Source organism: Andrographis paniculata, unplaced genomic scaffold (genome assembly GCF_009805555.1).
Source record: "Andrographis paniculata isolate CXL003 unplaced genomic scaffold, ASM980555v1 Contig66END, whole genome shotgun sequence".
NCBI classification, from domain to species: domain Eukaryota; kingdom Viridiplantae; phylum Streptophyta; class Magnoliopsida; order Lamiales; family Acanthaceae; genus Andrographis; species Andrographis paniculata.
In genome coordinates, this window is record NW_026137602.1 from 3,614,497 (window position 1) to 3,630,495 (window position 15,999).

At 26.1% G+C, this 15,999-nt stretch overlaps 1 protein-coding gene across 2 annotated transcripts; it reads right to left on the bottom strand.

Moving 5' to 3' along the window:
- Positions 1 to 4,821: 4,821 nt before the first annotated feature.
- Positions 4,822 to 8,638, bottom strand: LOC127263111 (probable receptor-like protein kinase At1g80640). Of its 2 annotated transcripts, none has more exons than XM_051292069.1 (10): positions 7,985 to 8,638; positions 7,679 to 7,840; positions 7,380 to 7,591; positions 6,153 to 6,285; positions 5,997 to 6,060; positions 5,799 to 5,895; positions 5,610 to 5,721; positions 5,426 to 5,544; positions 5,248 to 5,337; positions 4,822 to 5,157 (listed from the first exon to the last, which is right to left on the bottom strand). In XM_051292069.1, exons 1-10 carry the CDS (start codon positions 8,157 to 8,159, stop codon positions 5,005 to 5,007), a joined length of 1,317 nt encoding a protein of 438 aa, XP_051148026.1. In that variant the 5' UTR covers positions 8,160 to 8,638; the 3' UTR covers positions 4,822 to 5,004. The 2 variants fall into 2 exon arrangements, with proteins under 2 accessions (XP_051148026.1, XP_051148027.1); XM_051292070.1 differs by having other exon boundaries at positions 5,616 to 5,721; positions 7,985 to 8,636.
- Positions 8,639 to 15,999: the final 7,361 nt, after the last annotated feature.

A 15,999-nucleotide genomic window follows, 5' to 3' on the forward strand; every position in this document is an offset into this window, starting at 1 on the left:
AAAATAAGAAAAAAATAATATATTTTTATTAGAAAATAAAACTAGAATAAATTTAAATAACAAAATAATAAAAAATAAAAAAAAAATTTAAATGACAAAATATTATTATTATTATTATTATTATTAGCTATCATAAAAAAAAAAAAAGGTGTTCTTTTCCATTTTATAACAAAAAATAATTGTCGACAAAGTATATATTTCACCTTCAATACATAAAAGATGTCCATATAGCACAACCTATAAATAAAATTGTTACCATATAGTTTCAACTAATACACTATATATATGTGTTAATTAAAACTATATGATATTTGACTTTTTATTGATAGAAAAATTTAAAGCGGAATTGATTTGTCGCCTGTCAATACAGTATTATTTCAAAAAATAATATTTCATTCGTCCGTTATATTTTAGTTAATTAAGATTTTGTACATTAATAACAAAAATAAATATTTTATTAAAAATAAAAAATAGTCAAGAATATTTTTAAACATTTAGTTAATAATTAAAAAATAAAAATATATAATAAAATTAATGATAATTATGATCAATAAGAAGTAAATTAAAAATAATAATTAAATATAATTTTTTTGACTTGTTAGTCAAATCTAGTGATAGATAATTTATAAAAAATAAAAATAAAAATAAATTTTGTAGATAAATAGAGTAATAAAATATAAAATAAACATATGAGGTAGTCAAAGGTACAATACAGTCAAGTCCAACCAATGTTTCGAAAAATTAAAATAAAAATTATATATATTTACTATAATATAAATAAATATTAATAGTGTAATATTTTTTAATAATATATACAATTTAATATTAAAAATATTGTACGTAAACAAAGGTCAAATCCCTGTTACAAAAGACTTGCTTCACCACTAGCGGTGGAAATAGGTCATGCTATACCTGTGGCCTGTTTTAAAAATATCTGATTTGTTAGTCTGAATTTTTTTTTTTAAAGTCTGAGCTTAGTCTATTTAAAAGTTTAGCTGAGTCGATAAGCCTACTTAAAAGATTATATAATATATTTATTTATTTATTTGCAAATTTAATTAGAAATAAAAATATATATATACAATTATTTAATATATATAAAAATTAAAAATTCTATTTTTTTATTATAAATTTATAATTAAAATTATTTAATAATATTATTATTAAATAAAAATTTATTTTTAATATATAATAATAAATAAGCTGGTCTGTTTATTAAAAAAACTTCTCTGTTCTATTTAAACAAAAAGGTTTTAAATTTTTTTTTCATTTGACCTTTCTAGTAAACAGATCAGGCCAAGCCGTAGGCCCCCGACAGACTACCTGGCCTATTCCCATCCCTATTCACCGCGTGATGGAGTATTACAATTCCAAAATTTGAATTATGTTTATTTATTTTTAAAATATATATAATTATTTTTTAATAAAATTAATTAATATTAATCAGATGAAAAATAGCAATATATATTATATAAAAGGGAAAAAAAAAAGTATTTTTAATCCAAATATAGATTGGTTCGTGATAATAATAGTGTCACTGTATCTGTTTTTATACAAATTTAGTTTAATTTCAAAATAATTTATGTAGATTTAATTATTTTTGTTATAATTTTGATGGACATTGTTGATGCAGTTATGAAAGCTCACCTAGCATCAAACATGTAGATTTATTATAAATTATAATTAATTTCACATGCAAAAAGGTTATATATATATATATAATGAGATTAATCTTATATAGATCCACTTATATATATATTGCCAAAAAAGCATGATTTTGTGATTTTAAAATGACATTTGTTTGGGGAATTTGATTTTAAATATTCTATTTATTTCAATTTTTTTTCTTAAAAATATCAAATCAAACACCTATTTTTTATTTTTTATATTATATTAAAAATCAATTTTACATTCAAAACATCACATCAACACCTATTTATATCACATCGTACAACTATTCGAATTCAAAATTTTTACTATTCAAATTTCAACTCAAAATCTAAACCCCCAAACAAACACACCCTTAATAGTGTATATAATAGTGTATTACATTTCATTCCAAATTTATTTATAACAAATGTCATTATCTTTACGACGTACCCTTTTTTTTTTTCAAATTGCTAATTAAATTTTTAAAAATATTTTAAACTATATTTTTACTTTTACATGTTAATAAAATATTTTTTTCTTTTTTTATCCAAATATTAAAATATATATATATATAGGGTGTGTTCGTTTGATGGATTTGGATTAAATTCCACTGTGCATCCAAAATTTTCCCCCCAAAAACATCAAATCAAACACCTATTTTTCATTTTTTATATTATACTAAAAATCAATTTTACATTCAAAACATCACATCATCACCTATTTATATCACATCATACAACTATTCAAATTCAAAATTTTTACTATTCAAATCCCAACTCAAAATTCAAACCCCCAAACAAACACACCCATATTGTATTCAAAAATTTTATTATTGGAATCAATGGAAGTCTTAATTCTTACCATCTTTCATGTGGACGAGGGTACAAAGGCATGTTCGTGGTGGACTTTGCCCACAACTTCGATTATATTAAGCACGTGGTATTTCTTGTCCTCACTCAACGAACCTTTTTTGTGTCTTATATTTGGTCACATGGCCATAGAATGGATCAAGATTACATTTATCTACTTTTCATTTTCCTAATGGTCCTTTACAATAAATTTGCACAACCCTATTTATTTTAGTTCCCTATCTATCATATTTTATAATTTTAAAATTTTAAGTAAACTATATTTGAAAATAGTCTTGTAAGTAAAATTTTTTTGCTAAAATAGTCATTTGGTGCTGGACTTACCACGCTGGTTCGCCATTGTTGATGTGGCGCTGACACAGTTGACATGTCATCGCCACGTAGATGTCATGTCGGATGATCATTTTAGCGAAAAAAAAATTATTTGCAGGAGTATTTTCAAACATTGTCCATTTAAAGTTCTAAAAATAATAAATTATGTCGTATACGGGATTAAAAAATAGTTTATTAAGACATTTTGTAAAACATAATACTCCATCCGTCCCAATACAATAGTCTTGTTTACTATTTTTGTCCGTCTCAAAACAATAGTCTTATTTTCATAAATAGTCGTATTACCATAAAACTACCCATATTTTTTTATTACACAATTGTCACTACTTTTTACACTAATACAATCACAAGGGCAAAAAAGTCTTTTATCCATATTTTTTACAAATTACCAATATAATATCAATATTCCTTAAATCGTGTCCAATCCAATTAAGACTATAGTTCTCGGACGAAGGGAGTAAAAAAAATCCACGTGTTGCTGATGTGGCATCTACATGGCAATGACATGTCAGCCGCACCAGCGTCATATCAGCAACGAAGGACCAACATGGCAAGTCCGGGCACCGGATGATCATTTTAACGAAAATTTTTACTTACAAGACTATTTTTAAACATGGTCCAAAAATAATAAAATGAGTCAGATACGAAAAAAAAAACCTTTACCTTTTATTTATTTATTTTATTAGTTTTAGTAGAGGGGCGAATGATTGCGAACTAAAGTGGCGATTACAATGTTGAATAGAAAATTGAAGCACCTTATTGATAATACGTAGCAAAGAGATAATTAGCCTACAATATAAATATAAACAACACATACAATTTTACATAAAAACAAGAGGCTTCAGCATATAGAGGGGAAGACAATATGTTTGTTTCAAAAATTTTGGTAAATTTTTACTATTTATTTATATGTAGAAAATTTAAAAATACTACTCCCTCCGTCCCATAACAAAGTATCTATTTTTCCATTTTAGTCTGTCTCGTAACAAAGTATTCATTTTTTTTTTTAGTAACTGTACTATCTACCTAACATTACAAATACTCTTACAATTTATAATATATTACACAAATGTCATTATCTTTATATCACACATACTAATAAGGTTATTTTAGTTATTTCTACTTTATTCCTACTATATCCCAATATAATATTAATATTTCTAAAATTACATGCAAAAAACAAATGGATACTTAGTTTCGGGACGGAAGGAATATTTTCGTTCAAACTTTAAAATTTACCATTACTTTTGCATGCGAATTAAAGATTATTAATATTTTAATAATAGTTAGTAAATATAACAGTGTAAAAATTAAATTATTCTTACTTTTATATATAAATGTGAGATAAAATGAAAGTAAAATGATAAATAAATGTACAAAAATGTATTAATAGTTAGTAGTAGGATTCACGGTTTAAATATATATATATATATATAAACTTTTGAATTGGAAGAACAAAAATAAAAATATGTAAACGTTAGAAATTATTTACTATTTTAAATTCAAAGTTTAAATCTTTTGAAAAAATACTTTTATTTGAGACGTAGAAAAATTATGTAGGTAATATAAAAATAATAAGTACGTGTCATATACTAAATTTTTTGAAAAAATATATATATATTTTTAAAAAGGAACACCCTATATTTTTTAAAAGTAACTAAATTTGAATTTATTATTATTTAATCCGAGCCGGGCCGGGTCGGGCCTAGCATCACAAACCCGATGAGTACTAATTAGTTCCATATTACATATTCAATTTTTTTTTTTTTTTGACTGTATCACATATTTTGTTTATTTAATTTTAAAAAAATAACTATACAATTTAATTATATTTTAAATTTTATAATTTTATTTTTAAAAATTTTTAATTAAACTATTTTATTATTTTAATCTTAATTATAAGATTAAATAATGATACGTATTATAAATTAATTATTTTTATTAATATACTTTTCAATTATAATTATACTTCTCTAAATTTTTGTGAAGTAACATAGAAATAAAATCAAATAACTATATATACAAAGACGAATCCAGTAGAGACAATCATGGAGACGATGTAATAAAACAGATCATAACAAAATTTCTTCGAATCAATTCTTAACCAGCAACTTCAATTTTCCGGCGAGAGTGGAAGCTATACAATCTCCGATCACGGCGCGCCGCCGGCGGCGGCGGGTTCGGTCAGCCTCAGCGATCCTCCGAGATCGACAGGCACGAGCGGCATAAACGAGTGTAGAACGTCCGTTATCAGCGGCCTGTAGCTCGGCTCCGGCTGCACGCACAATACTGCGATCGCCGCTACCTGTCGACGAAAATTACGATTATCAGTACCTGTAAAATCAAGTCGATTATAATAAAATCGATTGAAGATCGAGAATCGAATCAAACGTACTTGATACAAATGTTTCAAGTCCATCGAGTTCTTGATCGCCGGATCGACGATATTCGGAAGCTTCGATCTGTCCGTCAGCTGAGGCATCGCCTGCGTTGAAGAAGACGGGTCAATCCGACGTTTAGATCGACGGCCGTAATAAAAATCGACGACTAAATCGAATTTACGATCGACTTACCCACGTCACGATTGATTGGCATTGTGCTTCGGAGACTCTTTCGACGGGGCGTCTTCCCATCAGAAGCTCTAATAGAATCACGCCGAATGCGTAAACGTCGCTTTTATCGGTAAGTTTACCTGTTCGTTTTTATCGATGAATTACGATTTCGTTCGATTCATACATCGAGAAAAATTATACGAACTTTTACCGTCGAGTAGATACTCCGGCGCTACGTAACCTACGCTTCCCGAAAGCTTGATGTTGGCCTTGTTCGAGCTTCCTCCGGAAATCATCGCCAGCCCGAAATCGGACAGCTGGAAATCGATCGAAACTTTTTAGTACATTCGAGAAATACGTTGAAAGATATCGTTTTTAGGAGCATTTTTTTTACCTTTGCGTTGAATTTGGAATCGAGGAGAATGTTGGACGATTTGAGATCTCGATGGATTACCGGAGGGTTGCAATGCTCGTGAAGGTACTCCAATCCTCTGTTTTTCGATTGCAATAAAAACTCATTGATGTCATAAAATGGATTACGACTATTATATATATCGAAATTGGAGAATCGAGAGTCGAGAATCGGTACTACCTTGCGACATCCAGCGCAATTTTCATTCTCATTTGCCACGTCAATGCCGATCCGTGCGACGGGCCTGTGCAAGGAATCGAATCAGCTTTTCGGAAAATTGAATTACAATATAATAAGATTCAAACTTTTACGGCGAAAAATAAAATAAAATCTTACCGTGTAGATGGAAATCGAGCGAGCCGTTCTCCATGATTTCGTAAATCAAGAACCGTGCTTCGTTGTGTATGCAATAGCCCAAAAGAGAAACTATGTTCTGGTGTCGAATTTTACTCAGCGCCTCGACCTCGTTCTGCATTTGTTTCACGAAGAAGAATGAGCAAAATCGAGCGATAATTTTCCATTAGAAAAAAAATAAAAAATAAAAAAAATAACAAACACATCGAAATCACACGCGAAGAGGCACGAGCAAAATCGATTCTTTTCCATAAAAAAAAGCACATCAAAAAAACCACGGCACGAACTTGCAAAATCAAGTCTTCTCTGGAAGAAACAATTTCGCAATTTTTAAAGTATAGCTTCATCGTTTATAAGATAAGAAACATCACATCCAATCACTATTTCACCTAAAAAACGACAAAAACCAAAACTTATAACTTGTTCATTTTCGGAAACGCATTGAACAAACAAAGCATGAGGAACAAGAAAAATTGAGTCTTTTCTATAACTAAAACACATTGAAAAAATCACAGCATAAACGCGACTTTTTAGTTGTTTTTACTACACAATCTCGCCGTTTCTAATAAATACATATATTCCCTCCCTTCCAATTCAAATGATCCTTTTTACCATGTTCGTCTGTCTTCATTTCCTATTTTAGAAAAAATAATCATACCACTAATATCAAAATACTCTTAACTTTTAATTAAATTACAAACATATCATTACATGCATTTTACTTTATACATATAAGTCAAAGACCAAAAAAGGGCCACCCGACTAATAAAATACAATTATTTCTTAATCTACTACAAAATCCCAAAGACCTTTTCATTAGGATCGGAGGGAGTATATGTTTCTTTTGATGAGTTTGGTATTAAAATAATATATGATGAGATATTTTGTGAGAGTAAAAAATGTATGTTATCCAAATAATAAGAACATGTGACTTAAGGCAAAAGAAACAAAGCCATACCTATTTTTCATACAAAACATCGGATCCAACCACAATTTTCACCTAAAAACCAACAAAAACCAAAACCTACTTCTCATCCACATTCGATTTCGCCAACAAACACATTGAAAAATCAAAACACAAAGAAAGAACAACTAGCAAAATCGAGTCTTTACCACAACAAAAACATCGAAAATCACACGATCAAAGCCGAGCATTCGATAATCAATCCAAAAACAACAAACATATTGCTAAGATCACATCTACATTACCTCGAACTCCCTCACGGCGTCATGCCCGCCGCCGTATATCCTCTTAACGGCGGCATGGAAGTTATCATTGAAATGAGCTTTATAAACTACACCAAGCCCGCCTTGTCCGAGAATATTTGAATCGTCGAAATTGCTCGTGGCAATAACCAATAACTGGTAATCAATGGCAGCAATGGAGCCCTTCTTGCCATTGATTTTCAACAAATTAACAACTGCAAAGTTCAAGAACACAGACATCAACAAACATCAACATTCAGTTAAAAAAAAAAAAAAAAAACCAGAATTTGTCGAATCAGCACCTGAATTTCGATCAGTTTCATGGAATTTCTTCAAGAACTTCACTCTGTAAATGAAGAAACAGGAAATTCCGAGCAGAATTGCAGCAAGAAGTGATGAAGAGACGACGAGGGCAATGAGGAGATTCTTGTTCAAATCCTGATGGTGAACTACCACTTTCACATCTAAAGTCATCGAAATTGAGTTAAAATCAGATTTCCGAAGCCCTAATCGCCATTGTTGTTTCTTCAATTTGAAAACCCTAAATCCCCACATCCCTAAATTGCAAGAAATTGAAAACCCTAATTTTTGGGGATTTGATTGATTACCTGGAGGATGAGCAATCAGATCAGAGGAGTTCTTGAAGAATGGCTCTCTCTGGATGGGAAGAACAGGATCAGCAACGGGAGGATCAGCTTTAACATCGACTGGAGATGAAGAAGATGAAGCAAAAATCGAAATCCAGACAGAAATCATCGCCAAGAACATGAACAAGCCCTTCATTTCACTTTTTTTTTTTTTGGAATTTCAAATTCAAATTTGAAATGCTTATACAAGCTTGGAGTTCTTCTTCTTCTTCTTCAGAGTAAAATTATTCTCAGGTTTTTGCTTTCTTTATGAAAGGAAAAAGGACTGACAGAAACTAAAAAAAAAAAAAAGCAAAAGGACAGTCCTTTTTCTTGCTCTAACCCTTTTTTCTTTTTTTTTGAAGTGCAAAATTTGCAATAATGTGGCGGTTATTAAAGGTAAAGTTGCTCAGTTTCGCTCTCTAGAAATGAAGAAGGTCACGTTTTGTGCCATGGATTGAGTGGAAAAACAAAGGAAAGGGACAGAGCAATAGGAAGGAAGAAGAGAGAGAAACAAACAGATTAATGAATGAATGGGTTTTCGAAAAACTTTTTTTTTATTTAATTTAAATCTTTTAAACAAAAAATTAAAAATTAAAACCTGCAGCAACATCTTCTTTCTTTCTCTCTCTCTCTCTAGACAGGGATGGGACTGACTGAAAATACCTTTTGATGGGGAAGACGATGATGAACAGAAAAAACCTACTACGGTGATTCTTGGGAGGTCCTGGACTGGGGTACAATATTGAGAATGGGCTTCTCTGGCGCAGAGGTCCCGGACCTTCTAACATCCTACCTGAGTTGCGGAAAGTGGCTTTTTTAAGTACTCCTAATTTTGTATTTTTAATTTATAATTTTTTAATTTAATAATTTAAAAATAAAATATATTTTCTTAATTCAGAATATTCATGTCAAATTTTATGTATAAAAATTTACAAGAAATTATTTTATTTATTTGTAATTTTTATTATACATACTTTAACAAACAATAAACCATTTATTTTATTATTTTTATCTAATTCTTTAATATTTAAATTTTATCTTTTATTTATCATATTTATATTAAAATACAATTATTATTAATTTTTTTTTAAAAGTACTTTTTTATTAAATAATAGAAAAAAAAATAAGAAGAAAAATTAGAATGTAACCTCTTTTTTTTTTTCTAAAGAAAATTTAAACCCCGCAATCATTTTAACTACTTTTTGGTAATGATTTTATTTAAATTTTAAATTGTCAAATTAATATGATTACAACTAATTATAGCAATATTATGGTGTATAATTTTTTATTTATTTTTATAATGTGGTTGTAGTGAGCTGTTGTTGTACCATTGGAAATTAATTGCACCGACAGTATTCAACCAATATCCACACACATTTTATTATAATTTCTATTTTTCAAACTTTTTAATTATTATGAAGAATCATATATGTACCGTTACATTTTACGATCGAATAAATTATCTTTATTAGCGTAGACGTAGGAATTTAAATAAAATATAATTAGTAAATAATTAAAAATATATTAATAAAAATAAATATAAATTAAAATTAATATAATTAAATAGTTTAATTGATATTAAAAATTATAAATGATGTAATATTAAATAATGGCACCCCTTGAATAAATGACAAAGATACAAATGGATTTATAAGATTGTATTTACAAATACTATTTGTTTTCACTACATACAGTAATTTTTCAGAAAATATATATCTATATATATATATATTACTATAATATACTCCCTCTATCCATTTTCTAATATTTTAATTTGATATTTACATGCAGTTTTAGGCGATTAAGATTTTTATTATAAAATGATAAATTTGCCCTCAATTTTGTGTATAGAAAATGAAAGAATAAATAGAGTAAAGGTAAAAGTGTAAATTTTATGTATAAAAATAAAAAGATTGACAATAATTATTAGACCTTCCAAATAGAAAAAATAGGCCGTTAGTTCTGGATTAATGGAGTATTAAAAAGAGCACTAGTCATTCAAAACGCCATACTCTATTTGTCCATTGATAAATTAAGAAATAGGTTTTTTTTTATAGTAAATTTTAAAATAATAATATTTTATTAATTCGTGCAAATGTATAAGATGGTTGTAATATTTTTGTCATTTACTTATGTATGAATTAATTGTATATATAATAATATATTTATAAATTATATAAAATTAAATGATATTTTAATATTACTATGTGATTACTTTTATTACAATATAAAAGAGATAATTTTGAGAAAAATATACAAAAATGATACTCTCAATTGAGATCTAAAGAATATATGTTAATATTTTTTGGGGGACATTTTTTATGTTTAAAGATTATGTTTTATTTTTATATTTTAATTTAATATAATAATTCAAGTTAAATGAGTATAATTTTGAGAAATTTGCGAATGTATTCCGCACTTAAAAATATATGCTCCCTTCGTCCCAAAAAATAGTCTTATTGTGTTAGACTAGTTAGTAAAAAGTAAAGATAAATGACTTTTTTACCTTTTGTGTCAATTGTGTAATAATAATGAAAAAGTAAAGATAGTTTTACAGTGATATGATTATTTATGAAAATGAAACTATTATTTTTTAAAGAACAAATATGATAAACAAAACTATTATATTAGGACGGAAGGAATATTAAAAAATTTAATTGACAAAAAAGATACATATATAGCCAATCAAACTCAACATTTGCTTCTTAACTTAATGGTATTTATTTTCTAGGCTTCTTAATTTTTATTTTTTCTTATAAATATAAACTAATACCTAAACCAAAATATAAAGCTGAAATACAAAACCAATACTACCTCTGTATGATTTAAGGACCTATTTATTTTTTTAATGTTAATATTTAAATATTAATTATTTTATCAAAATATGGTATAAATTAAGAAAAAAAAATTGCAAAAATACTTCAATTAGTGTCTTATAATACTAATAGAATAATATTTGTACAAAAAATTATACAAATGTAAGATATTTTTAATGTTAAATACAATAACGCATAATATAGTTGTGACCCTTAAAGGCGGACAGATGAAATAGTGTTATATATATGAAATTTTGATAGTGAATGCAATGATTTTAAAGAAAAACTTATAAAATTAAATCATAAAAATAGTAAAATATACATGAATGGTTTGAAGTAATAATATTAATAGTGTCAAAGCAATCCATTGAATTGAATTGGTTGACAAATTGTTGAAAAAAAGTGTCACAAACCAACAAAGAATGCAATAAATATAAAGGGTTGTATAGAAGACTAAATTAATAATAATTCAATAATCATTGTAATAATAATAATAATAAATAAATAAAATAAAAAAATAAAAAATTTTGAATTAGTGAAAGGGGGCATGTGCATGTATCATCATTATAATGATTTATTAATTAATTTAAATGGACAAGTGGTTGTGCAATAGAAGACAAAGATGTTGTAACAACTTCTTTTTCATATGGTCTAAACTTAGATATTCATTAGATCTTTTATTTATTTATTTGTATCATAGTTCAATTATTTTTGAATGAATGATATATTTTTTAGATAAAATAATTTTTGTTGCACCTAAAAAGGGGGTTTGTGTTTTATAAGCCCATTCCACTTTGCAGTTTGCACTACTTTTTATAACAAACATTTTTTGCTTTTGTCTTAAAAATATTTCAAATTAAATAATAATAATAATAATATTTTTGAGAAAAAAATAAATAATAGTAATATATTCATTTAAATTAGGCCCATAGAATTAATTTATACTAGTTAATTTATAATATGAAATGGTTATAATGCTGACAGAAAAAATTGATATGACGTCACATATATATATAATCAATTAAATAGTATATATTTTTATTTTACGTTATATATATACATTATGTCAAATAAAAATACACATTATTGTATATGTAACGCACACGATGTGCATGTACTGTATGCTTTTAATTATTTCGTTGTGGTGTACTCGCGTGTATAAATAGTAATGGAAGGAATGAAATCAACATACATCTCATTTTTATTCTATCTATGTAATTATTTTTCTTCCCCACTTTCACATACATACATTATAATAATATATATATATATACTAGCATACATACTATATATATATTATATTCACACACACATGGCTGCACACATACGATCTATATATATACCCATTACATATATATATTATATAATACAAAATATAAAATAGTGATTAGCGGTATAAATAATTAATATTTTTATTGGCCAATCTTATAATAATATTACAACACACATATAATATTAGACTGCTTTGGATTTCGAGTTAGGATTTGAATAGTTATATGATGTGATATAAATAGGTGTTGATGTGATGTTTTGAATGTAAAATTGATTTTTAGTATAATATAAAAAATAGGTGTTTGATTTGATGTTTTTTGGGGAAAAAAAATTGGATGAATAGTAAGATTTTTGTAAAATCTTACAAAGGAACACACCCTTAGGATGTGTTTGTTTGAAGGATTTTGGTGGATTTCCACTATTCATCCAATTTTTTCCCCCCAAAAACATCAAATCAAACATCTATTTTTCATTTTTTATATTATACTAAAAATCAATTTTACATTCAAAACATCACATCAAACCCTATTTATATCACATCATACAACTATTTAAATTCAAAATTTTTACTATTCAAATCCCAACCCTATTTAGTATACTTTTTGTAATAAAATTAGTTATAGTATGTGCAATGTAAAATTATTTCCTATATTAGTTATAGTATGTGCAATGTAAAATTATTTCCTATATTGTCATTTCATATGTCGTATTTATATTTTTTTGTATATTGTATGTTTTTACTATATAATACTATATTCGTCCAGCTTTTTACGTGTTTATTTTTAAATATTAATTATTATGTGAAAATATAGTACAAATTAAGACAAAATTGCAAAAATATTTTTATATTTCTAGTAGTGTCTTGTAATACTATTACAATGATATTTTTATCAAAAAAAATATTATATAAATATAAAGATATTTTTAATGTTAAGCACAATGACGTAGAAAGTAAAAACCCTTAGAGCCGGACAAAGAGAGTACGGAATTGTATCTCTCTACATCATAATACGTATTTAACTTTATATTTTTAACATAATAATAATTGTCTATTTATAATATACGGTTTAAATGTTTGCAATAATATTATAATCATTAATTTGCAGGTGAATAAAGACAACATACGGTTGCAGAGAGTGTCGTAACATTAACAATACACCTGTCTGTTTCTATATATATCTCTCCATAATTCGTAACAAACTTTAGATTTCTATTTTTGTCCACAGCTTTAACTACAAAATTTTTAGTTCCATGGAAGGAATATTTAAAATAATCAAAACAAACAAATCATTGATTTTTTATTTTTTTATTTTCTTGAAAAAGATATATTTATATTTGGAGGCAAATAGGTACTCATCATGATTAATTATTAATGGCATTTTAATTTCACTACACAATAGATATCATGAAGTGACAATATATGGTAATAATCGGTACTTACACAACTAATTGCAATATAAACTGCAGGTTAAATTGGCATAATTAAAAATATTTTCAGTATAAAAAAACAAAATATAAAAAAAATATATATTAAGAAAAATACTAAAGAAATTATGTTATCTTATACTCCTTCTGTCCCATAAATATAGTCTTCGTTGGATTGGTCACGGGGTTTAAGAAATATTGATATTATATTGGTAATTGATAAAAAGTATGGATAAAAGATTTTTTTGTCGTGTAAAAACGTAGTGGCAATTGTGTAAGTAAAATGAAAAAATAGGATAATTTTACGGTGATATGGTTATTTATGGAAATAAGACTATTATTTTGGGACGAATAAAAATGGTAAATAAGACTATTGTATTGGGACGGAGGGAGTATTTAATAAAAAAAATATCATATTAATTTTAAAATATCATATTTCAAAATAAACATGTAGATAACAGAAAAAAAAAATTTCAAAAAAAATAAATTATACTTCCTCCGCCCCTTAGTATATCTATTTGCTTTTTACGTAATTGTATTTAACATTAAAAAAGTATTTTTACATTACTATTATACAACATTGATAGAGAGATTTTTTTTTTTCTTTTTATATTTTTATTTGTACTTACGAATAAAAGGACGAAAGTAAGTATATATTTTATGTAAATGATGAAAATTTAATAATAAAAATAAATAAATAAATAAAATTGAGTGAATGAAGCATAAGATAGGTTTTTTTTGTTTTCAAGAAAAAGATATGACTTGTTGGGTGTATCATGATTTTTTAATAGAATATTGAATAAATATTCATTGTTGGTACTTTTGTTTTATAATATTTGGTGACACTGATCACTTTTAATATTTTAAATTCACCTTAATTTTATATGATTTTAAACCTAATAATACAATTTTAATGATATATTTATTTTCAAATTATTGTGAATATAATATAATGTAATTTAATTCCATTCACTGTACTTCTATTTTGAATTTCAATTCCATTTAATTTCATGCCCTTAAGTCTTATTATCTGTATTTAAACAATAGTTAGATGCAACAAGATATTCACAAGAATGATTAAGGCTTCATAAATAAATAAAAATATTTTTTTTTATATATATAAAAAAATCAAAATAATGATAACTTTAAAAGATTGGGTTAGTGGGTCAGAGGCCCAATGTATGATCGGCCTATTTATGAAAATGGGCCGCATATTAAAAATAGAGGCCCAATTAGTATGTTCTAAGTATATTAAAATTAATTTTGATTTGAAGAGTCAGTCCGGCCAAATCCCAAATTCGTATTATTTCAAAATTAGGTTTTGTTTGCCTAATACTTTATTTTCTATACGATTTATAATATATAATTATTTTTTTTATAAAAAAATAATATATAACATAAAATAATGCTTCTTCCGTCTCATAATTAGATATTCATTTGTTTTTTTCACGTAGTTTTAGAAATATTAGTATTATATTGTGATGTGGTAGAAATAAATGAGAAATGACTAAAATAACTATGTGTGATATAAAGGTAATGACATTTGTGTAATATATTGTAAGTTGTAAGGGTATTGGTAATGTTAGATAAATAGTACAGTTACTAAAAAATAAAATGGATACTTTGTTATGAGATATACTAAAATGAAAAAAATGAATACTTTGAGGGAGTATTTGTTATATCATACGATTTTTATATTTTACATTAAAAAAAATAATAAAAAATTTAAATCAAAACACTAAACAAACAAAATTTTAATATTAGGAATTTGATTTGGTATAAAAAACATGAAGAGTATGTTCTTTTAACAAAAATATATCTAACACATAGTCATTATATATATATATATATTCCTTAACCAATAATTTTTACTTCACATCAAAAAAATAAATAAATAATTCATTCAAACTGTCTCGAAAAATAAACATACCCTAAAAAGTAAAAAATATAAAGAAGTTATGACTTTAGACACAATGTCAACGGGTTAGAACTGCATTTATTACAGACAATTGAGGATTAAAATGGCACGTATAACAATGGCTGCCATTGCCATTGCCACTCCCATCGACCAATCGCCGTAAAATTCAATTCCCATCTTCCCAACTGCTTTTCAATTCAATTGTTTCTTTAATTCCATAACAAAATATCTATTTTTTCATTTTAGTCCGTCTCGTAACAGAGTATTTATTTCATTTGTTAGTAAATGTATTGTCTACCTAACATTACAAATACCCTTACAACTTACAATATATTACACAAATATCATTACTTTTATACCACACATACTAATAAAGATTATTTTATTTTAATCATTTCTATTTTATTTCTACTATATTTTAATATAATACTAATATTTTTAAAACTACGTGCAATAAGTAAATAAATATTTAATTTCGAAACAGAAGAGTATTATCATATCATCGGAATTTGCGAACAACAAAAACATTAATCTTATCTTTCTTACATTTATATTTATATGCA